Here is a 23,970-nt window from a genome sequence, read left to right as displayed (position 1 = left end):
GTTGATGAGTGAATGAATTTAAATTAGAAAAAAGAAGAAATTTCACATTTTCTAAATTTAATTATTGCTAATCATGAAGTCTGGTTCTGCTGCTTCCTGTTAAAAGCTAGTTCTTCTTTCCCACAGTCACCAACCACTGCTCACAAAGCATTTCATGATTGGTGAGCTTTTCCCTTAATGTTTATGGACTTTAAAATTTAAGGAACCTGTGAACTTGTGTAGAGAGAAAAAAATAATACAGTTATTATTAATTCTTCTTCTTTTGGTAAAAACTGGAAAATGCAGGAAAATATTTCACAGATGATTTCTCAATAGTCACAGATGGTGTTAGCGCACAGCTCACTTCCTCTTTGTCATGTCCCTCACTGTGGGGTTACTTTTCAGCCTAAATTACAAAGGCTTCAATGACAGGGCTGTGCATTTAGTGAAACAACATGTAGTGCATAATTACAAGAATTACAAGAAGAGCAAAACAACACAATTTATTTTAACTCATATCTGACAGGAGTTGGAACAAGACACGTGATTGAAATGTGATTTAAACAAAATATATGTTTTAATATTTTGTGAGTGCATTCGTTTCAGTGTTATATGTGCTGCAGTTGTGGAGTTGAACAGTTCTTTACAACATTCTTGTGTTTAACAGATTTCAGGCTGGGTCCACTAAAACAACACAGCAGTAAACTTGGATCCTTACAGGTTTTTCTGTTTGTGGAGGTTTGGATGCACACTTGCTCACCACCTCTCTTCTCTCTTTGTCACGGTCGCTGACCCAGTGTTTTTGCACTTTTACTTTTGATTTGATTGCGAATTACGACAGTTTGTGTTTTGGTTTCTCTGTGTTTATTCTGTGGTCCCTCTGTTCTGTGTCGTCCCTGCCTGTGTATAGTCTAGTGTAGTCAGGTCTCTGTGTAAAGCCGCATCTCTGAGTCTGTCTTCTGTGTTTTGAGCTTCCTGTTTTGTTGTGATGTCCCGTCGTGTCTGGTTACTCCCAGCTGTGCTCTCCCTCTGTGTATTTAAGCCTTGTGTCTGCCTTTGTTGCTGGTTTGTCTGCATTATTGCCCTCCGTCATCCTGTGTGGTTGCTCTGCATCTGGTTTCAGGTTAGCTTTATTCTTAGTTTTCCCAATTTAGGTTTTGTCAGTCTCGCACCCTCGCCTTTTGTTGTATGTCATCCTCCTCAATAAATCACTCTCATCAGAAGCCGTGCTTGCATTTTCGGTCCTTAAATAACTTACACCATGCTGGCCGTGACACTCTTATTCACTCTTACAGACTGACTGCAGCATTATTTACTTACAAAAATATTCTCAGAGCAATAAACTCCTGGAAAGCTTGTGTTGTGAAATCACTCATCCAATTGACTTCTTCTGTCTCGGCTGACTGCTGGATGATTGAGCATGCATCAAGACAAGACGCAGTAAAAAACGAAAAAACAGAACTCGTGAAGTTAAAATGGGTGGCAAGAAACAGTAACTTTCCTGTCACTGTCTAACCTCAGAAAGATTATCACCAGCGAAGCTCCAGCACAGTGTCACTGCATCGATTACACACTAACTTTACACTTAACTCTTTAAAGCCTGAACCATGAAATACTTGCCAAAAAGTCTAATCCCTCCCTCCTCAAAAGAAATGAAACTTCAGACAAATTGAAATAAACAAACAAATTAATAAATATGAATTTAAAAACGAGCTTTAATTTGTATCATATTTTGTAACATCCGGCTTTATTATTTTATTTCGTTATTTCAGAGGCAGAAAATCGCATTGACGATGTAGACGTGTCAAAAAGTCATGAATCAGATGCGACTCTTTGAGAGTCTTTGCTCTCTGTTCATAACTCACCAACACTTGAACCACTTTCTGAACCAGCGAGCGACATGACCAGTGACGTCACTAACCCTTAAATCGAGCTTCTCTACAGCCTTCCTGGACTCCTCGACACGCGCTCGGCGGAGTACGCCCCGCCCCCTCGGGTGGTTAAGGTTGTAGAAACGTCACATTATCATTAAAGTATTATTAAGCACGCGATCCAAACGCGAGTGATTTCTGCGAATGAGTCCACTTCCTGTGGTGTGAAACTCTTCTGTCATACTAGAATGAACAGCCTCGCCTCTGTCAGCGCGCCCAGCGTGGCTGTGGCTACAATGTAGCTGCCATCACCAGTGTGTGAATGACGTATTTGTTCTGGCGTGGAAGGGATTTGTAGTTTTTAAACGGTTCCACCAACTAAAGGAATGGAGTGAAACAGAGACTGTGATCGTGAACTCTGTGTTTTAAAGGAGCAGCTGGGCCGTGGCTGTGGGTGCAGCAGGAAAATTAACAGCCTTTACAAGCCAGAGCCCACAGACGGGAAACAAAGAGACACAGACTCATACTTTCAAATGAAGACAGTCATTTCTCTAAATGAAGATTTTGGGCTGTTTTAAAACAATCAAAGTAGTTTTAATGTTCACCGTGTTTCAGCCTGAATTAGTTTTATTAGTATTTCAGACTTCAGGATGATCATGAGTGGATTTTACTTCAGTCACAGAGTCTGAATAAATGAGCAGATATCCTGGATCATCTCTGCAGCAGGAACAGGAAGCAGGAGACATGATTTAATTTCTGTGTGTAGCTCATTTATTTAAATCTGCAGCCTTCTGTTGTTCATTATGTTCATCCATTAGTAAATAAAACGGCATTTCTAAAATAAAATGTTTTAAAACTGTTTTATTATTTTGTCTGGTCTTTTTGTTCAGCAGCATTCATGTTTTAGCACAAATACTGTAAAATGGCAGAAATGCTGTATTAAGCACGAATCATATAAAAAGCACAAATACTATATTCAGTAGAAATATGTTTTAGCAAAAATATGTGGTGTCAGCAGGTTGAGCAGGTCTTCTTTGTGTGTTCTGTGTATCGAGCAGAGCAGAATGAAGGATGATGGCATTGTATTCATTTCCTACATCACCGAATAAACAAACAAACATTCCTGTTACAAAGAGTTTGTGTTTCATTATGTGTTTTTTAAAGTTCGGCTCAGAGAATCGAAACAACACTGAAAACATGCTGTGAATAAAATAGTCAATGAAAACGCTTAAAGACCATTTTAAACAGAATCACTGAACAGAAGCTGCTCCTGATAGTTTCAGCTTTCATTTCTAAGATGTCTCTAAGAATCGATTCATTACTGATGCTCAGCAGAGAAACAAAAAGTTAACCAGCTCGGCAGTGACATCACTGGAATGTGGCGTTAAACACCTCGAAACAATAAGTTGGCGTGACTCCATCAGTTTTCCTCTGTTTATACCTGCACCATAAAGGATCCACATGTTACTTCCTGGTATATTTTGGACGTACCGAGTTTAACTACAATGACTCTGTTAACATCAGCTGGTCTCTGCTTAACTCTGCTGTTTGTCTGTGTGGTGGATTTGGCCTCTTCAGGTGAGCTCTCCTTCAGGTACTACTTTCTGTTTGAACTTCATGAACGTTGCTCTCGTTTACTGTAAAACTGTCAAATGCCTTCAAGTCAGTCTATCATTATGTCCTTGAAGTGAACAAAAAGGGTTAAACTGAAAGATACTGTTTTATTCTCAGAAGGATAGATTAAAAAAAACATCAGCTTTTCTGCAGGTCATGTAAGAGTCTCAGGACTCTTGTGCTACGAGGCAGGGGTGCAGTCTGGTAAACAAAAAGCTCTTCTCCCCTCTTTTTACCCGGACCGCCATGAGTGATGTCATTAATAATGGTGTTTACTCCGCTTAAATGAAACTCTTGTTCTCCTGTTTGTTTGGTTGGTTTGTGCAGGTGTGAACACAGTATTCACACTCAGGTGTGACCACGACAACCGGTGTGTGAAAAAAACAAAACAAATCAGTTTACAAACTCTAACCAGCTGACTTGCTGACTGCAGGTGTGAAAACGCCATTAGACTCCACCCACCATGTCCCACCTTATCCTGATGAAGCTTCAGAGAACCTGGGACCTGAGGTTTGTTCATGCAGCTCAGATAGAGCAGCAGAAACAGTATAAAGGTCGTGATTTTAAAGAGAAAGAAACGTACAGCTAGGAAATGACATCATCTTAGAAACTGCAGCACAGCAACAAACAGGAGAACCATGATGTTCAGTCACCTTCATATATTCTGATCTTCATTCAGAGAGAATCTGTGTGCAGAAACAACCATGACAGCAGCAGCAAGTCAACTTTATTTATGAAGGACGTTAAGCTCTGAACATATAAATACGTAGTCAGGCTCTCAGACTGAGTGAGTGCATCTCACTATTCAAAGACACTTTTATTTATTTATTTATTGTTAATTTTTATTTTTAAGTTTTTGAAAACAACAGTGCAGCAAAAAGAAACAGACAAACAAACAAAAACAGAGAGAAAAAACACACACATGGGAAGAGTTACAAAAAGGAAGGAGAAAGGAATAAAATACATATGACATATGTGAGTATATCAGGGGTCCAAAATGGACCCTAAATGTACCCCAGATTTAGACAGTTGCACTATACAGTTTTCAGCAACGCTGGGATGTCCGACTCCTCCAAAGATCCCTGTTTTCCACTTTGCTGATCATTCATTGCTGATTATTTATTATTCTAATAATTTTTATTATTGTTATTATTATCAGAAACACAAAGACCTTAGATCCAACTGAAAACCTTTAGATCCTCCTGTTCTCTGTTCACACTGATCTCACCTGGCAAAACTATTTTCTGGTGATTTGATTGTAAGTGGGAAGTACCTGCGCAGCATAGGTTACCATGGTAATGTACACAGGTAAGAAGTAAACCACCTTCATAGTAAATAAAGTTCAGAGTTAAGCTGCAAGTTATCTGAATAAGTCAAAATGCTGCCTCACAGCACAGACCTGTGACAAGAACTAGAACAAATCCAATTTTTATCATTTTCTCTGAAATGTGCCAACTTGGCAGTGACGTCACTGAAAGTAGATCGATGGATGAGCATCGATATGCTTTTTATTTTGACTTCATGAACAAGCACCTGAAACTCTGCTCTCGTTTACTGGAAAACTGTGAAATCCCCCCGAGACTCAGTCTGTGCATGATGTCCTTGTAGGGAACAAAAACGGTTAACATACAAAATAAATGAATAAAAATACGCAGCTCGTGTACGCGGTTTGGCTGGAGTGGCGCATTGCAGGTCCTGGAAGGGAGGTTGTTTTTTTTTCGAGGTGAGACAGGAGCTGGGTGTTGTGCCAAAAACTGATTTATAATCTATCCGTGTGTTTTTTTTATGTGTAATATCTTTACATATGTTTACAGACTTCAGTGAACAGCGTTTGCAGGGTTATATATACATAAAAATAAAAACCTTTTATCTTTATAGCTCTGTCTTCTTGTACTTCCATTATAACCAATCCGGTCGTTTTGTCCACTTACAGAACTATTGTTATATTTTGTTGCATATCCTCGAGGCCAGATTACTCTTGAAAAGACATTTTTAATGTCAATTAGATTTTTTTTAACTGGATAAAGAAAGGATATCTGAAAGTCACTGCCAAAAACTGATTGCGGCTGCTACCGTGTAACAGGAATGTTGTTTTTGGCTCAAGTTGACTTGATGTCATTCAGGAGGGAAATATTTGATCTGTTTCACATATTCGAAACCAACAAGGCATTTATAGCAGTTTGAATATAAGTAATCAGCTTTTGGCACAACACCTGTTCATAGTGGGAGAGGGCCGAGGAGAGGGAGAAGAGGAAGAGAGGAGGGATGTATGGTAGGAACTCAGAGCATGGCCCGATGGTTTTGTTTGTCGAGAGACATGAAAAGAAGTTTGGAGGTGTAACATTAGCTAAAGTATTTAGAGATGGATGACAGAAGACTGTGAGAGAGAAAAATATTGGGGGAGTTTAAAGTAATGTGGGATGTAATCACAGAGATATCAGTAGAGGAAGATTTAGAAAAAAAATTAGCCAAAGTAGGGCTCAGCAAGATTAAGAGACTGATGAGAACAGCCAATGAGGAAAGAGCTGACAGAGTGTCTGTAATGCTATATATTGCAATAACCGGTTCTTCCAGGCAGAGTTAGGGTGCCTGAGTTTTCTTGGCGTTCACTTGGATTTTTCTCTCTATGCAAACAAAACAAACCGTGGGGTGAGGGAGGGGACAAGGATACAAACTCATCAGTTCAGTTACTGACTGTAGACTCCGCCCACCACTTTTATATGCTTTATTTTATGTGACGTTCAACAGTGAACTTTAAGTTTTCTTTCTCATCCCCCTCCTCTCTGCTCCTCGTCTCTCTGTGTGTCTGACCACTGCTCTCACTGTCTTTGGAATATCTGCAGGAGATTCAGCTCCCACATACCAACAGGATATCAATAATTAATAAATGCTGTCGCATCTTAGTCTTGCTCTGTAGTTCTTCCCTATCCACACTCTACAGTATCTGTATGGCTGCTGTAAACCAGAGATCCATAACTCTAATTTCAAAGGACACAAGGACATAAAACCTCTTAGATATACAAACAGGAGTCAAACCTGATAAACTGCTTCAGAGTTTTGGTGACTATAACAGATGCACGATGGAGCGACCACATAGCTCACTTACAACACTTTTATTTTCGGTTCTCGGAACAACAACCACCTCAGGACCCACTTCACTCTGCTTTTAAGTCGCTGAGGCGTGATGAGCTGATGCCGCTCAGGTGTGCCGGCCTCCCTCGCGCCACAGTGACTTTGTCCCAAAATAAAGTCCAAGAAGTGTCAGCAGAGCTCACTGGTCTCATATCCTCTCTCTGATTGGCTGCTGTAGAAGTGAACAATTGCACTTTGACCTTTAACCTCTCTGCTCTGTGTGGTTTCCTCTATCAGAGCAGACAACCATCACAGCTGAGTCTGGACAGAACGTCACTCTGACATGTGGAGCTCCATCAGACAAAACCATCAGAGCTGTGAAGTGGAGCAGAGCTGACCTGGGAGATGAATATGTGCTTTTGTACCGAGATGAGCTGTTTGATCCAGACAACCAGCATCCATCTTTTAAGAACCGGGTGGATCTGCAGGACAGACAGATGAAGGATGGAGACGTGTCTTTGATTCTGAACAATGTGACGACTGCTGATGGTGGATCATACAAGTGTGGTGTCCTTGTGGGAGAATCAGCATCATGGGAGATCGTGGGAACCGTCAACATGAGTGTCGCTCCTCCAGGTGAGCAGAGTTCAGTGTGATCAGAGGTGAAGCTGCTTCCTGGTTGTTGGACTTTACCTGATTGCGGACACGTCTCCTTTTTCTCCTGCAGGTCACACAAAGGATGGATCTAAAGCACAGATGAATCATCTATCAGGTTCTGGTGTGTTTCTTCTTCTTTTCCTTTTTCTTGTTGTCACTGCTGCTCCTGTTTGTCGTTGGATTTTCATCTCCAGAAAATTAAAAAAGAAAATATTTCAGGGGGTCATACTAGTCTCCTGATGGTTTAAAAACACTATTTAAAAATGATGTTGGTTCAAAAAGATGAAGAAACAGATTAGGTGGTCTAATTCATGATGGTTACTATGTAACACTGTGATGATGGAACAACCAGAAGGAAGGTCAGCATAAAAAACAGGAATGTTTCAAAAACAATGAAGGTTTAAACAACTCTTAGGACCTCTAACTCTCAAAATATGAAAGCAGAAATATGAAAGGATTTATTAAATATATTGAAGGTATCAATAAAACTATGACCTCATGTATGAGTAAACTTTAACCAAACTCCTGCTTCATTTTCACCTGTGCTTTAAATTTATATAAAACCAACGATGTGGTTTTTGGGAGGTGGTGCAGCAGTGATGTTGTGTTGCTGCAGCTGGAGTTTCTCTCTTTAAGTCAAAAACAGACACCAGAGGAACACAGTCACATCTGCACAGGAGGACATACTGGTACCTAACCGACCAATCACAGTCATCGTGGTCGACACAACATGCAGCTACATTTTCATGTTTGTATGTGACAGCGTTACAGGATCCCTCCGAATGTGAAGCTGACATGGAAAAAAGAAATTTTAAATAGGAAATTTTTTATTTTTAATCTAACTTTTGGGGGGTTTTTTTAGCATTGAAACAAAGTATAAAGCTTCTTCTTGTGTTTATTTGTTTATTTTATTTGACAATGCTAAGATCAATATAACAGATGTGCTGCACACAGTAGATGATTTGTTGCTTTGGGCACTTCTTAAGCTTTTTATCTTAAAATGTCAGACTGTAACTTCACTGCTGAGCCTCGAGTTAAACTGTCTGTGGAGGAAACTTCACACTGAGCTGAGGAACAAACTCTTCATCATCCTCAGCAAACAGCAGAGTCTCATCCAGTGATGAAAACAGACACTCGAATTCCTCACAATGTCCCAACACAAGCACCGAGATGTTTTTTGCTCCTTTATCATCATCATCATCATCATCATTATTATTATTATTATTATTATTATTGTACTTGTTTCTTTTATTATGTTTCCCGCAGTCATGTGCATCTTGTGCCAGATTGTTGTGCACCAACATGCTGAATAGAAATGCATCTATCTGTCATTGTAAGAAATCACTTTTTTGCAGTTCTTCATAAATCTGAATAAAAAAAATGAGTTTTTTCATCCTGACATCTATCAGCTTCATGTCTATGTTCACTGTTGCCGTCCAATCAAGGCAAAATGCCAAAGAAGTAATGTTCAAAAATAAGGTTTGATGCTGATACCTCTTCATGCCACTTTATATGAAACAGCTCCTCTCATAAATTAACCAGCAGAGGGCGACGGGGAGCCCGTCCATCCAATGCTTTCCCTTCTCTTCAAATAGAAAATAACTTCTCACTACTGTGTAACATCTGTCCGTGACTGATAGTCAACTGTGTGCTGTTCGCTTTCACAGCACTAACAGTGTGTTTACAGGAGGTACTGCACGGTGGATCAATCTGATGCTATTTTTCTGTGTTCATGACTCCATCAGTTTTAACAAGATCACCAACAGCACCGACTGAAATGAAGCTCCAACCCACAACAGAGCCTCCGCCCTGTTTTACAGCAGTAGAAGCTCACTGTTGTAACCTCTTCCTCCAAACATACTGAAATATATATCTAAATATATATATTATATATATATATTTAGATATATATTATATATAATATATATATCTAAATATATATCTAAATATATATATTATATATATATATTTAGATATATATATATATATAATATATATATTTAGATATATATTATATATATATATATATCTAAATATATATCTAAATATATATATATATCTAAATATATATATATTTAGATATATATATATATAATATATATATATCTAAATATATATATATTTAGATATATATATATTATATATATATATCTAAATATATGCTGTTCTGCATAGGCCTGAACCCCCTCAGTGAGATCATTAACAAGACTGGCTACGGATACCGACTACAGAACGGAGCAGTTGTCAGCCACCTCCTGTACATGGATGACATCAAGCTGTATGCCAAGAGTGAACGAGACATCCATTCACTGATCCACACTACCAGGCTATACAGCAATGACATTGGAATGTCGTTCGGACTGGAGAAGTGTAGTCGGATGGTAACAAAGAGAGGGAAGGTAGTCAGAACTGAGGGGATTGAACTACCAGAAGGCAACATTGCAGACATAGAGGACAGTTACAAGTACCTGGGGATCCCGCAGGCGAATGGGAACCATGAAGAGGCCACTAGAAAGGCTGCAACCACCAAGTACCTGCAGAGGGTCAGGCAAGTCCTGAGGAGTCAGCTGAATGGTAAGAACAAGATCCGGGCCATCAACACGTACGCCCTGCCCGTGATCAGGTACCCTGCTGGGGTAATAGGCTGGCCAAAGGAGGAGATAGAAGCCACTGACATAAAGACAAGAAAGCTCCTTACCATGCATGGAGGGTTTCACCCCAAATCCAGCACCCTGAGGCTGTACGCTAAGCGGAAGGAAGGGGGCCGGGGACTGGTGAGTGTCAGCACCACAGTCCAGGATGAGACAACGAACATCCAAGAATACATTGGGAAGATGGCCCCAACTGACCGAGTGCTCAGTGAATACCTCAGGCAGCAGAAACCCAAGAAAGAGGAGGGAGACGAGGAACCAGCATGGAAGGACAGGCCCCTGCACGGTATGTACCACCGGCAGATAGAGGAGGTGGCTGATATCCAGAAATCCTACCAGTGGCTGGACAAAGCTGGACTGAAAGACAGCACAGAGGCACTAATCATGGCAGCACAAGAACAAGCTCTGAGTACAAGATCCATAGAGGCTGGGGTCTATCACACCAGGCAAGACCCCAGGTGCAGGCTGTGTAAAGATGCCCCAGAGACAATCCAGCACATAACAGCAGGGTGCAAGATGCTAGCAGGCAAGGCATACATGGAACGCCATAACCAAGTGGCCGGCATAGTGTACAGGAACATCTGTGCCGAGTATAACCTGGAAGTCCCGAGGTCAAAATGGGAGATGCCCCCAAGGGTGGTGGAGAATGACCGAGCTAAGATCCTGTGGGACTTCCAGATACAGACGGACAAAATGGTGGTGGCTAACCAACCGGACATAGTGGTGGTAGACAAACAGAAGAAGACGGCCGTCGTGATCGATGTAGCGGTTCCGAATGACAGCAATATCAGGAAGAAGGAACACGAGAAGCTGGAGAAATACCAAGGGCTCAGAGAAGAGCTCGAGAGGATGTGGAGGGTGAAGGTAACGGTGGTCCCCGTGGTAATCGGAGCACTAGGTGCGGTGACTCCCAAGCTAGGCGAGTGGCTCCAGCAGATCCCAGGAACAACATCGGAGATCTCTGTCCAGAAGAGCGCAGTCCTGGAAACAGCTAAGATACTGCGCAGGACCCTCAAGCTCCCAGGCCTCTGGTAGAGGACCCGAGCTTGAAGGATAAACCGCCCGCAGGGGCGTGCTGGGTGTTTTATATATATATATATATATATATATATATATATATATATATATATATATATATATATATATATATATATATATATATATGTATATATATATATATATATATATGTATATATATATATATATGTCAGCAGTGACATGACTGGAATGTGGACTTAAATAGACCGAAACTACATCGATGAGTGGGCGTGCCTCCATCGGTTTTCCTCTGTTTACACCTGCACCATAAATGATCCACAGGTCCTGTTTATTCCCAGTATATTTTGGACGTACTGAATTAACCTACGATGACTCCATTAACATCATTATGTCTCTGTGTGGCTCTGCTGTTTGCTGATTTGGCGTCTTCAGGTGAGTTCTTTACTTTCTGTTTCCAAAAAAGTTGATTCTGTTCATCTGGATGGAGTATTTTCAGTTTCTGCACTTTGTCTTTAGACTTCATGAACAAGGCCCTGAAACATTGCTCTCATTTGCTGTAAAACTGCTGAATTTCCTTGAGACCAGCCTGTGCATTATGTCCTTCCCCTGGATAATGATGGTATAACTGATAGTGTTGTTTCTCATAAGGATAGATTAAGAGGAATCCTGAGCTACGAGGCAGGGGTGCAGTCTGGTAAACCGTGTTGTTTCACTCTCAGAACAGAAAACCGTCACAGCTGAGTCTGGACAGAAGAAGGTCACTCTGACATGTGGAGCTCTAAACAAAAACATCATAGTTGTAGAGTGGAGCAGAGAAGGCCTGGAGCCGGAAACTGTCCTTGTTTACCGGGGTGGGCAGTTTGTTCCAGATGAGCAGCATCCATCTTTTAAGGACCGGGTGGATCTTCAGGACAGACAGATGAAGGATGGAGACGTGTCTTTGATTCTGAAGGATGTGACGATTAATGATGCTGGAACATACAAGTGTCGTGTCAAGAGAGAGGGAGACAGCATGAAGCTCATCAGCATCATCTATCTGAGAGTTGATCCTCCAGGTGAGCAGAGTTCAGTGTGTGTGATCAGAGGTGAAGATGCTCCCTGTCTTTGGATTCTGTGCTGTTCTTCACTCATTACCTACATGAATGCTGACATCGCTCCTGTTTCCCTCCTGCAGTTCAGCCAGAACACACAAAGGATGAAGGGAAGGAGGATATCGCTGGTCGACTTAAAATCAGTCTGTCATTTATTGGTGGGATTGTTTCAGATTTTATTTTATATTCAGTGAAGGTGAAGCTGCTTCCTGATTGTTAGACTTTACCTGATCTACTTTTTCTCCTGCAGGTCACACAAAGGATGGATCTAAAGGACAGATGAATCATCTATCAGGTTCTGGTGTGCTTCTTCTTCTTTTCCCTTTTCTTGTTGTCATTGCTGTTCCTGTTTGTCGTTGGAGTTTAATCTCCAGAAAATTGATTCGGGGTCTCCAGATAAAACTCACCAAATAAAAATCCAATAATCAGGATCAAATAATAATCCTAAACTAGAGCTCAGGAGGTTAAACTGAGTCAGACCAACTGTGTTGATGAAGAGATGAACTTTAATCCTGCAGAACTTCAGTCACAACGCAGGTTTTCAACAGGATGAAACCAAAAAGTTTTGTGTGAGTTTTATAAATGTGGGATGTTAAATGATACAAAATATGTTTAAATACTGAATAAACTCAAATAAAAGATTTTGACAGATGTATATAAACTTGGTTAAAATGATTTTATATAAAGTTGGACTGTAGGAGAGAAGCTGCTGCTGTCTGAGCCATAATCTGACTGTTTTATTTTAAACAAAGATGTGATTTGAAATAAAGAGATCTGTTATTCAGGGTTCACTTTCTGTGTGGTCTACAGTGCTGTGAAACAGCACGTGTCTCCTAAACTGAATAACTGGTTGTGCGAGCAACAATCAGTCTTTTTGATAACCTGCACTGATCAATGCTGATCTTCGGAGGCCTGTTTCACTACACTTTCCTGGCCATGAACACCATGAAGACCACTGTGCCACGTGTTCTCCATGTGTGGATAACGACTCTCATCATACTTCACTTCCCAGTCTGATAGATGTCAGTGACTTTGTTTCTCAGCTCTTCTGTAGATCGTGGCTTCATGTGTTGCATTTAGACATTTTTGTCCTGCTTCACTTTGTGGGACACGTTCTACTTCAGTGACTCTTGATTCAGCAAGTCTGTCAGCTTCATGTCTATTTTAACTGTTAAAGACAAAATGCCAAAATATAATATCCAAAATTAATGTTTGATGTTATGAGAAAATAAAGTGTGACAAATATGGAAGTAAGTAAGAAATCAGTGGGGAGGCTGATACTTAATATGAAACAGCTCATCTCATAAAGTCACCAGCAGAGGGCGATGAGGAGCTGACCTCCTGGTTTTAAAAGGTCGAGCTGATGCAAGCTCATCCATGCAATGCTTTCCCATCTCTTCAAATACAAAGTAACTTCTCACTAATGTGTAACAACTGTCCATGACTGATAGTCAAATAAGTGTTTTGCTGTCAAAATATGCTTTTACAGCATTGACAGTGTGTTTACACGAGGTCATCCTATGAGTAAATTCCTTTTTATGCCTTAATAATTTATGGGTCGGGTACTAGGAATGTGTTAAAAATAGGTATAAGAGTATGGAACGCCAGGACTGCCATAATGAATTAATTAAATACACCATTAAATAATTAATTAAATGTGTCAATAATTAATTAATTACATGTGTCATAACTCAAGAAGCTTTTTTTCTTTTTCCTGGGGAAAAGGAAAAAAAGTTGCTTATCTTAAAAAGAGGAAGTTAAACGTCCGAGTCGTCCATAAACAGGCCATGAATCTAAAGCTGTCTAATTAAATGTGATCTGTTTTAAAATACGATTAATAAATATATTGAGTGAACTCACTCCAGTGTTTTCTCTTTAATTTACTTTAATCATATTTATGTGACACCAACTATTTAAATTCTGTCTGTCTGATTGTAACTGAACCTGAACGTCTGACCAATCTGTGACCTGTGGAGACACGAGCCTCGAACCGTTCATAAGTGTTTGGAAAATCATAGTTTTGTAATTTTTGTAGGGCTTTAATAAAAGTCTTGCATTATATTATTAAGATCATGTGATTTAAAATAGTCCAGCTGCTCACATCTGCTCCTTTATTCTTCTTTTCACGATGGCCGCGTCATCAGACTCTTACACGTCCTCGTAATGATCTTTAACCGTCATTAAAAAGAGGAAGGAGCTCATTACAGTACCTTGAGAAGTTCGTTTTCACCTACATACCAGCTGGATTAACCCTTTATTTTTAAACATAAAAATGCTGATGAAGCCTTTAAAATAAATGTTTATGATCTGATGAAAACATCAACATTATAACAACAGTAATGGCTTCAAGTCCCACAGGCACATTCATACCTGTGGGCCTCAGTCTGACTCTGACACCGAGCTATGATTCTTTGGTGCATTCAGATACATTTTTATATAATTTATGTTTTATTCAACGCTGAGCTGTTACTTTGGGTTTTTTGTAAAAGAAACAAACTAAATGGTATAGATGCTAGTCTGCCTCTGTATCTGCCTGCTTGCATGGGGTGTCCATTATTCAGCTCACTTCTGGTTCCCTCTCTATATACGGCCCCCGCCACTACACGCTGTTCTTCTTGTCTTCGTGTCCCTCCCTTAATTCATTCACTTCTCATACGTACACGAGGATCTGCCCGGCCGGGAGCAGCCACTCTCTGAGGCCTTCCCCACACTGCAGCCTCAGTTCACGCTGAAGTCATCATCGAGTAGAAATGCTGTCAAACCTAAAACGAGGGCGTGGTCTCAGCAGGCTGAGCAGGTTTTCTTTGTGTTGTGTTTCCAGCAGATTTAAAGACTCAGACTTGAATGTAGGACGACGATATTTGATATTTTTTCTAAATTGCCGAATGAACACATGAACACTCCTGTTGTAAAGACACTCAGTTTGTGCTTCATTCAGTGGGTTTCTAAGCTGCCGTTTTAAAAGTACTGCTCAAGAATCTAATTCACACTGAAAACAGTGTCTCGCGCCTCGGCAGTGACGTCACTGTGATGCGGCGTAAACGCCTCAAAAGCACACTGATTAGTGGGTGCATGTTAATTAGTTCTGTTTATACCTGCACCATAAAGGATCCACGGGTCGTGTTTTTCCGGTATATTTTAGACGTATACCGAGTTAAACTAGAATGACTCTGTTAACATCAGCGTGTCTCTGCGTGGCTCTGCTGTTCGTCTGTGTCGTGGATTTGGCTTCCTCAGGTGAGCGCTCCTTCAGGTACTGCTTCCTTTTTCTTCATGAACACCGCTCTCCTTTACTGTCAAACTGTCAAATCCCCCCCGAGACCCCGCCTGTGCATTATGTCCTGGTAGTGGACAAAAACGGTTAGACCGAAATATACTGTTTTGTTTTTAGAAGGATATATTTATTTTAAAAAGAGTGTACGCAGCTTGTGTAAGCTGCTTCAGGACACCTGAGCTACGAGGCAGGGGTTCGGTCTGGTAAACAAGAAGCCCCTCTGCCCTCCTTTCCTGTCACTTTATCCAGACCACCATAAATGACGTCACAAGCTAAAGGAAAGGTGTGCAGGAGAACTTGCACAGTAATGATTAAGGAACTGACCTCACAGCCATTGTGCCAGTCATTGTTCCTTCACTGGGCTGGTTTCAGTCATTATGCAAACGTACTGTTTATAAGATTGAAACCTGCAGTGAGCTGAGACTGAAGGAGTCACCTGGATGAGTGACCAAACGTTTCTCCCACTGAAAACGCTACATCCACGTGAACCGAATCAACTTTTGGGATGTGCAGGAGACTTTATGAGGAGATGGTAAATGGCCTGTATTTGTATAACGCTTTTCTAGTCCCTAAGGACCCCAAAGCGCTTTACACATTCAGTCATCCACCCATTCACACACTGGTGATGGCAGCTACATTGTAGCCACAGCCACCCTGGGGCGCACTGACAGAGGCGAGGCTGCCGGACACTGGCGCCACCGGGCCCTCTGACCTCCACCAGTAGGCAACGGGTGAAGTGTCTTGCCCAAGGACACAACGACCGAGACTGTCTAAGCCGGGGCTCGAACCGGCAACCTTCCGATTACAAGGCAAACTCCCAACTCTTGAGCCACGATCGCACGATCAGAGAAACTGACAGATTTGTAAATCATGTGGGTGTGGCTTGGGGTGTTCAGGCTTGTTTTCCTGTTTGCTTCGGTTGGTTTGTGCAGGTGTGAACACAGTAATCACACTCATGTGTGGACAACGACACCGAGACCGACTCCTTCAGAGGGTCTCGTTATGGTGTGAACGTGATCCCAACCAGCTGCCAGCGGCGCGTTACAGGTTTGGGTTAAAAACGTCCCGTGGCCACGTGTGCTTTATATTCTCAATACAGGGAGGAAGTACAGATGTGCAAAGGTCTGTGTGGGTCAGCAACCAGCCCTGAAACCACTCTGTTTCCTCACACAGCACACTACACCTGTAGTGTGCTCACCGTCTGTGAGTCTGACCAATGAGCGGGCTGAGCGTTCCCACGTGGTTTGTAGCGACGCCTTTTCTCTGTATGTAAACGAATCAAACCAGTTTACAAACTCAACAGCTGACATGCTGACTGTAGACTCCGCCCACCGTGTCCCACCTGATCCCGCTGGAGCAGAAACCGTGAAAGTTTCCCTTCATTATAAGGTTGCGATTTTAAGGAGCAGGCTGAAGATTCAGCTCCCACACACTGACGGGACATTAAAGTAAAGGTCGTGATTTTACAGCTATGAAATGACACCATCGTAAAAACTGCAGCACAGCAACAAACAGGAGGAATGTGATGTTCAATCATCATGAACTTTATTTATGAGGGACTTTAACCTCTGAGAGAAGTGCTGAACACAGGATCAAATACGTCAGAATAAAATATAAATAAATAAAAGAAACACTTCAATTAAAATAATAACACACAATTAAAACGTTGTCTTCTCTGCTAAAGGACATAATAAACCTCGAAGCTCCTTTTTTACTATTTAGAGAATTCAGACAGTTCTGATCATGGCTGGAGAGACTTAAAGGTCACCTCACTCAGGTAGACAAACTCACCAAGTACAGATGTGTGTGTCCAAACAGGATCAACAAACTGAAAGTAAAATAAGCTTTTGGAAATTTTTGGCTTCCCTTTTTTTTTTTTTTTTTTTTTTTTTTTGGACAAATGATAAAATTTCAAATATAAAAATCCTGCTGAAGTAAATATTGTTTATGATCTGATGGAAACATCCACATTATAACGACAATAATGGCTTCAAGCTGACATTCAGGCCTGTGAGACACAGTTAGACTGTCAGACACTGAGCCGTGACTCCATTCAAATGCACTTTTATATACTATATTTTATTTAATATTCAACACTGAACTATAAATTTTATTTTTAGTTAAACGTTTTATTCAGTATTTTCATAAAAGTGTTTTTTTTTTTTAAACATTTAGTGTAACCTGTGAGAACACAGGCCTGTGTGTTTGTCCTCCACAGTGGAAAAGGCTGAAAATAATCATTTTAGCAGAACCTCATTTTATAAATTCTGCACTCAGCTTTCTAATGTCTTTGAAATTCAGCACAGCTTGTTTTTCCAGTTTTTCCTTGTTTCTTCTTTCCCGACACGCTCACTCTTAAATCCGTCTCCTCGTTGCTCTCTGTGTGTCTGACCTGAACCACTGCTCTCGCTGTCTTTGGAGTATCTGCAGGATATATAATATATAATATCTGACCTTAGTCTTGCTCTGTATTTCTCCCTTCTCCACACCTTCACTATCTATATGCTTGCTGTGTTATTCAGCAGGGAGATCCACAACTCGCTCAGTGCTTTCATAAGATACAAGGACATAAACACTGATTACATACAAACAGGAGTCAAACCTGATAAACTCAGAGGTTTGGTGACTTTGTCCCAAAATAAAGTCCAAGAAGGTTTTTTTTTCTGTCCTCTGTGACAGCAGATCTCACTGGTCTCTGATCCTCACTCTGATTGGCTCCTGTAGAAGTGAACAGTTGTACTTTGACCTTTAACCTCTCTGCTCTGTGTTGTTTCCTCTTTCAGAGCAGAAAATCATCACAGCTGAGTCTGGACAGAACGTCACTCTGACATGTCGAGCTCCACAAGGCAAACCCATCAGAGCTGTGAAGTGGAGCAGAGCTGACCTGGGAGATAAATATGTGCTTTTGTACCGAGATGAGCTGTTTGATCAAACAAGCCAGCATCCATCTTTTAAGAACCGGGTGGATCTGCAGGACAGACAGATGAAGGATGGAGACGTGTCTTTGATTCTGAAGGATGTGACGATTAATGATGCTGGAACATATGAGTGTCGTGTCATTGTGGGAGAATCAGCATCATTGGAGATCGTGGGAACCGTCAACATGAGTGTTCTGCCTCCAGGTGAGCAGAGTTCACTATGTGTGATCAGAGGTGAAGCTGCTTCCTGACGTTGGATTAGATTCTCTTCTATTCTTCACTCATCATGAATGCTGACACCCTCCTGTTTCTCTCCTGCAGGTCACCAGGGAGACACGGAGGATGGAGGGATAAAGGATATCCCTGTTGGACTTAAAATCGGTCTGTCATTTATTGGTGGGATTGTTTCAGGTTTTCTTTTGTGTTGTTTTGGGATCTTTCTTTGCATTTACTGCAATAATGATGCTGAGATTCGGAGTCAGGAGCTATAAGTCTCCTGACGACCATCACAAGGTTTAAAAAACCCTAAAATGAAAACACAGTTTAAAAACTGATGTTTGTTGAAAACGCCTACAGAAACACATTAAACACATTAAATATTTTTCAATAACAACAATGGTTTAAAAACCCTTTAAAAAAATTCATATTAAGAAGGTAAAAAAAATCAATGGATTTATTAAACATATTAAAGCCAGTAGACAAAAATTCTGAGGAGGAGAGCTGAGAGGCACTGCCTTATTAAAAAAAAGACCTCATACTTACTATGTCATTTGATCGAGATTTAACCTACTAGTTAAGCTACTGCTTAATTCATACGTCTGCTGTAAACTTGTATATAGAACCTACGACGTGGCCACTCGAAGTGTTGGGAGGTGTTATTAATGTCTGTGATACTGAAAGTTCACAGTTGCTGCCTGAGTTTATCTCTTTAAATTGATCAAATTTTGTTTAAGTCAAAAACTGTCACCAGAAGAACACATAGCCACATATGCATAGGAGGAAAAAGGGCAATTCCTCACGTCTCAGAACAAGCACTGACATGTTTTTGTTCTTTTATTATTATTATTATTGTACTTGTTTCTTTTCTAATGTTTATTGTATATAAATGTAGTGCTGGGAAACAGTGAACACCTCCTGAACTGAGTAACTGGTTGTGCCAGTTTGTTGGCAGCTGTCACGCTGATCTTTGAAGAACCGAGTTCAGTCACTCAAGCATCGACGGCTTATTTCACTACACTTTCCTAACCACGAAGCTTCACCACTGTTCCACGTTTTCTCCATGTGTGGATAACGACTCTCATCGTGCTTCACTGGAGAGTCCCACTTCTTTACATCACGTTATATGAAACAGCTCAACTCATAAAGTAACCAGCAGGGGGCGATGAGGAGCTGATCCAATGCTTTCCCATCTCTTTAAATAGAAGTAGCTTCTTACTAATGTGTAACAGCTGTTCATGGCTGATCGTCAACTGTGTGCTGCTCCATCCAAATATGCTTCAACAGTGTGTTTACAGGAGGTACTGCATGGGGGACTCATCAGTTTTAACTAGATCATCAACAGCGACTGAAATGAAGCTCCACAACATGAAACTGTTCACTGATGAGACTTCAGTGAACAGCAGATGAATCAACTGAAGGCTCAGATGCATCTCTCAGGTCCTGTTTCTTCAGGACATGACTTTCACAGACTGTTCATCTGCTGCAGATAGTTGTTTTTGTAGGCCTGATACTTGTTCGTTCCTCTTTCACTTGTCCAGTTTAATCAGATTTTTAAGGACCCACTGCACACTGTACTGAGATACTCCAAGTTTTAAGATATCTGTTAAAGAATCAGATTGTCGGTGCAATTCTATTATTCTGTCTGTCAAACTGTCTTATCTTTGGCAGGTTCCCTAAATCTAACTAAAGAAATGGAAGCAAATGTGTTGTTGGGACAGGTTGCTTGTAATAAAGTCTCTGAAGTTACAGTTTAACGGTTCTTTGCTTATTTGAAAAATTGTTTAGAAACAAAACAGGTTCATCAATTTGAATTTTTATACCTGAATGATTCATGGATCAGGTGCAAGGACTGTTAAAAATGTGTGGGAAGGAGCCAATGTCCAAAGACAAACCTTCATCCTGGAGAACTGTTGCTCAAGATCACTTTTTAAAGAATGTGCAACCGATTGGAGGCAAAATAGGGAGAAAATAGTGTCGGTGTGCTCATAGGTATATATTAGAATAGCTTCATCACATGAATCTTAATGAATTTAGCGATCCACCACTGTTTGTACGAATGGAGGAAGAAAGCGTGCTCAGAGGAAGAGGGCGAGCTTTACCTGGTGTCAGTGACAGAAATGAAAAAAAGCTCAAATGAGTGAGAAGGACGATGAAGGAAACATCTGTGCTGTGTCTGCTCTGTAAGTAGAATCTCTGTGTTTGTTTGAATTCTTGTACTTTGACTGTCTGCTCTCCTGATAACTGATGATGGAGGAGAAGACATGAAAAACAAATCAGGCTGAATTCAAGTACAAGAACAGTAAAACCAATAGAAAAAAAAACTATAAAATAGATTCAGATAAACAGAATAACATACTATGCAAAATAGAAAGAATACTAGACGATAGAATAAGTACTATACAAATACTTTGTTACATTGGGAAAATTGCACTTGGTGTCATACATATGTGTGAGTTTGAAACATGAAATGTGTAGCTGTCTTTACAGTTTTGTGCTGCACATGGTGACCGTTACTCTCTGAGCTGTTTGTGGTTTAAGCAGAAACTACAGGAACTCCATTTTTCTGTGTCTGGGGGAAGAAAGTTGCAGCTGTTTCATCAGAAAGCTGCTAAAAAAAAAGAGGAAGTGAAATGTCTGAATCCTCCATAAACAGGCCGTGAATCTAAAGCTGTTTACCGCTTTAAAGCCGGTCGGAGCGCGCACGCTCCGTTCTGCATAACTATTTTTAAATGGTCGGTCTTAAAGGGTTAATTAAATATGATTAATAAATACATTCAGTGAACTCACTCCAGTGTTTCTTTTTGTTTTGACTTTTTTATCACATTTATGTGGCACCAACATTTCCATCTGTCAGATTGTGAACGTTTACTCTGCTTTTGTAGCATTTCTACTCACTGACACCTTAATGTTACGTTCAGCTGAGCTTGAACCTGAACGTCTGACTAATCAGTGGCCTGTGGAGCCACGAGCCTCGGACCATCATCAGCAGCAGGTTTGTAGTTTTCAGTTACATGAGTGCAGTGATGGCGGCCATGTTTGAGGAATAACTTCTTCTGAGTTTATGTAGCCAGACACAGGTTCATACACATGATTCAGCTTTAAAAGAATAAAACTAAATTTGTTGTTTTTGTAGCTTTTTAACAAAAGTATTTGATTACGTTTTTAAGCTCATGTGATTAAAAATAGTTCAGCTGCTGTTTGTTTGAATCTGGAATAACAATTAACTTTTCTTTCAGACATTTCCAAATGTCAGGCCTTGCAGCGCAGTTTGAAATGTGAAAATCTTTCATTCTGTGTATTTGCTGCACCCACTTGAATCAAAGAGCAACCCCACTCATTCGGCTCACTTGTGGTTCCCTGTCTCTATATATGAACACCTCACCCTGAAGTTATATGAATAAATCAAAATGCTGCCTCACAGCACAGACCTGTGACAAGAACCAGAACATTTTTCTCCGAAACGCGCCAACGAGTGACGCGCAGTGACGTCATGGATTGCGGCGTTAAACAGAAAGTAGATTGATGAGTGTCAGTTTTTCGCCGTTTGTAGCTACTTGCGCTGCAGAGGATCAAACAGGTCGTGTTTCCCCGGTATGTTTTGGAGGTACCGAATAAAACTACAATGTTAACATCAGCGTGTCTCTGCTTAACTCTGCTGTTTGTCTGTGTCGTGGATTTGGCCTCGTCAGGTGAGCTCTCCTTCAGGTACTACTTTGTTTCAACTTCACGAACAAGGCTCTGAAACATTACGCTGCCTCTTAATGTAAAAGTGTTGAATCTCCCCTAGACTGTGCCTTATGTCCATGTAGTGACCGAAAAATGCTTGTTAATTATCAGAAGGATGGATTAAATCTAATAAATTAAAAAAAAAAAAAGTATACGCAGGTTGTGTAAGCTTTCTCAGGACACCTGAGCTACGGGGTGCGGTCAGGTAAACGAAAAGCCCCTGTCCCCTCCGTTCCCAATAACTTTACCCTGACTGCTAACGGCACTAAGGCAAGGTGTGTTTTTACTCTTTACTGAAATCAAAGTCTTCTTTTCCTGTTTGGTTCGTGCAGGTGTGAACACAGTAATCACACTCAGGTGCAGCAACAACCCCACCGAGACCCTCAGGAGGAGGAGGAGGTCTCAGTGCGGTTCGTTTATGGTGTGAACGTGATCCCAAACACGGGCGCGTTACAGGTTTGGGTTAAAAACGTCCCGTTGCTATGTGTGCTTTATACTCTCAATACAAGGAGGAAGTACAGATATGCAAAGGTTACGTGAGGGTCAGCAACCAGCCCTGAAACGACTCTGTTTTCACTCACAGCACACTCACCTTCTGTGACATCTGACCAATGAGCGGGCTCAGCGTTCTCACGTGGTTTGTAGTGACGTATTTTCTCTGTGCGAAAACAAATCAAACCAGTTTACAAACTCAACAGTTGACCTGCTGACTGTAGACTCCGCCCACCGTGTCCCACCTGATCCCGATGGAGCAGAAACGGTAAAAGTTTCCCTTAAAGAGGAAGAAATGTACAGCTCTGAAATGACATCATCATAAGAACTGCAGCACAGCAACACACAGGAGCAATGTGAGGTGAAATATGATGTTCAATCATCTTCATATATTCTGATCTTCATTCAGAGGGATTCTGTGTGCAGAATCAATCATGTCAGAGATCTCTAGCCTCTGATAGAAGTGCTGAGCATCCGAATAAAACATAAATAAATAAATAAATAAAACAAATTTAATAAAAAATAATAACACAAAATAACCACCTCCACAGGAGGAACTTCTCTCTGCCCCACAGCAGACACTCAGTCTTCAGCTCCCAGCCTGTCAAACTAGGCTGACTAAGAGTCGGCTCTCACATGTGTTTGCTGCTCTATTTGAGTGAGATTTGATCTTATTGAGATGTATTAAGGAAATTAAAATGGGTATAATTTTAGCCAGGTTCTTATTTGATAAATTATCAATCAATCAATCAATCCTTTATTTATATAGCACATTTAAAGACCAAAGTGCTTCTCAATAGTAAAATTATTCACTCAGCTTTGCAGAGGTTTGGTGACTTTGTCCCAAAATAAAGTCCAAGAAGGTTTTTTTTTTTCTGTCTTCTGTGTCAGCAGAGCTCTCTGGTCTCTGATCCTCTCTCTGATTGGCTGCTGTAGAAGTCAAGAGTTGTACTTTGACCTTTAACCTCTCTGCTCTGTTTTGTTTCCTCTTTCAGACCAGAAAAACATCACAGCTGAGTCGGGACAGGATGTAGTTCTACCATGTCGAGTACCATCAAACAAAACCATCAGAGCTGTGAAGTGGAGCAGAGCTGACATGGGAGATAAATATGTGCTTTTGTACCGGGATGATCAGCTGGATCAAGACAACCAGCATCCATCTTTTAAAAACCGGGTGGATCTGCAAGACAGACAGATGAAGGATGGAAACATGTCTTTGATTCTGAAGAATGTGACGATTGAGGATGGTGGATCATACAATTGTAATATCTTCAACGGAGAGACAAGATCATGGGAGAGCATCAACACCGTCAGCCTGACTGTTTCAGGTGAGTGAGTAGAGTTGAGTGTGTGTGTGATCAGAGGTGAAGCTGCTTCCTGGTTGTTGATGTTTGTTTCTAAAGATGT

General features: G+C 40.8%; 1 protein-coding gene across 1 annotated transcript in view; it reads left to right on the top strand.

The window, feature by feature from the left end:
* Nucleotides 1-23,970, top strand: part of LOC113010425 (tyrosine-protein kinase-like otk) — a 54,622-nt gene that overhangs the window by 28,909 nt on the left and 1,743 nt on the right. Inside the window, 4 exon segments of the mRNA XM_026149454.1 lie at nucleotides 6,834-7,172; nucleotides 11,563-11,885; nucleotides 17,994-18,330; nucleotides 23,559-23,891. Of these exon segments, the coding sequence (XP_026005239.1) occupies nucleotides 6,834-7,172; nucleotides 11,563-11,885; nucleotides 17,994-18,330; nucleotides 23,559-23,891 (1,332 nt within the window).

The sequence above is a fragment of the Astatotilapia calliptera genome, chromosome 3 (genome assembly GCF_900246225.1).
Source record: "Astatotilapia calliptera chromosome 3, fAstCal1.2, whole genome shotgun sequence".
NCBI lineage: Eukaryota > Metazoa > Chordata > Actinopteri > Cichliformes > Cichlidae > Astatotilapia > Astatotilapia calliptera.
The sequence above is the reverse complement of the archived record's forward strand: the minus strand, read 5'-3'. Positions and strand labels throughout refer to the sequence as shown.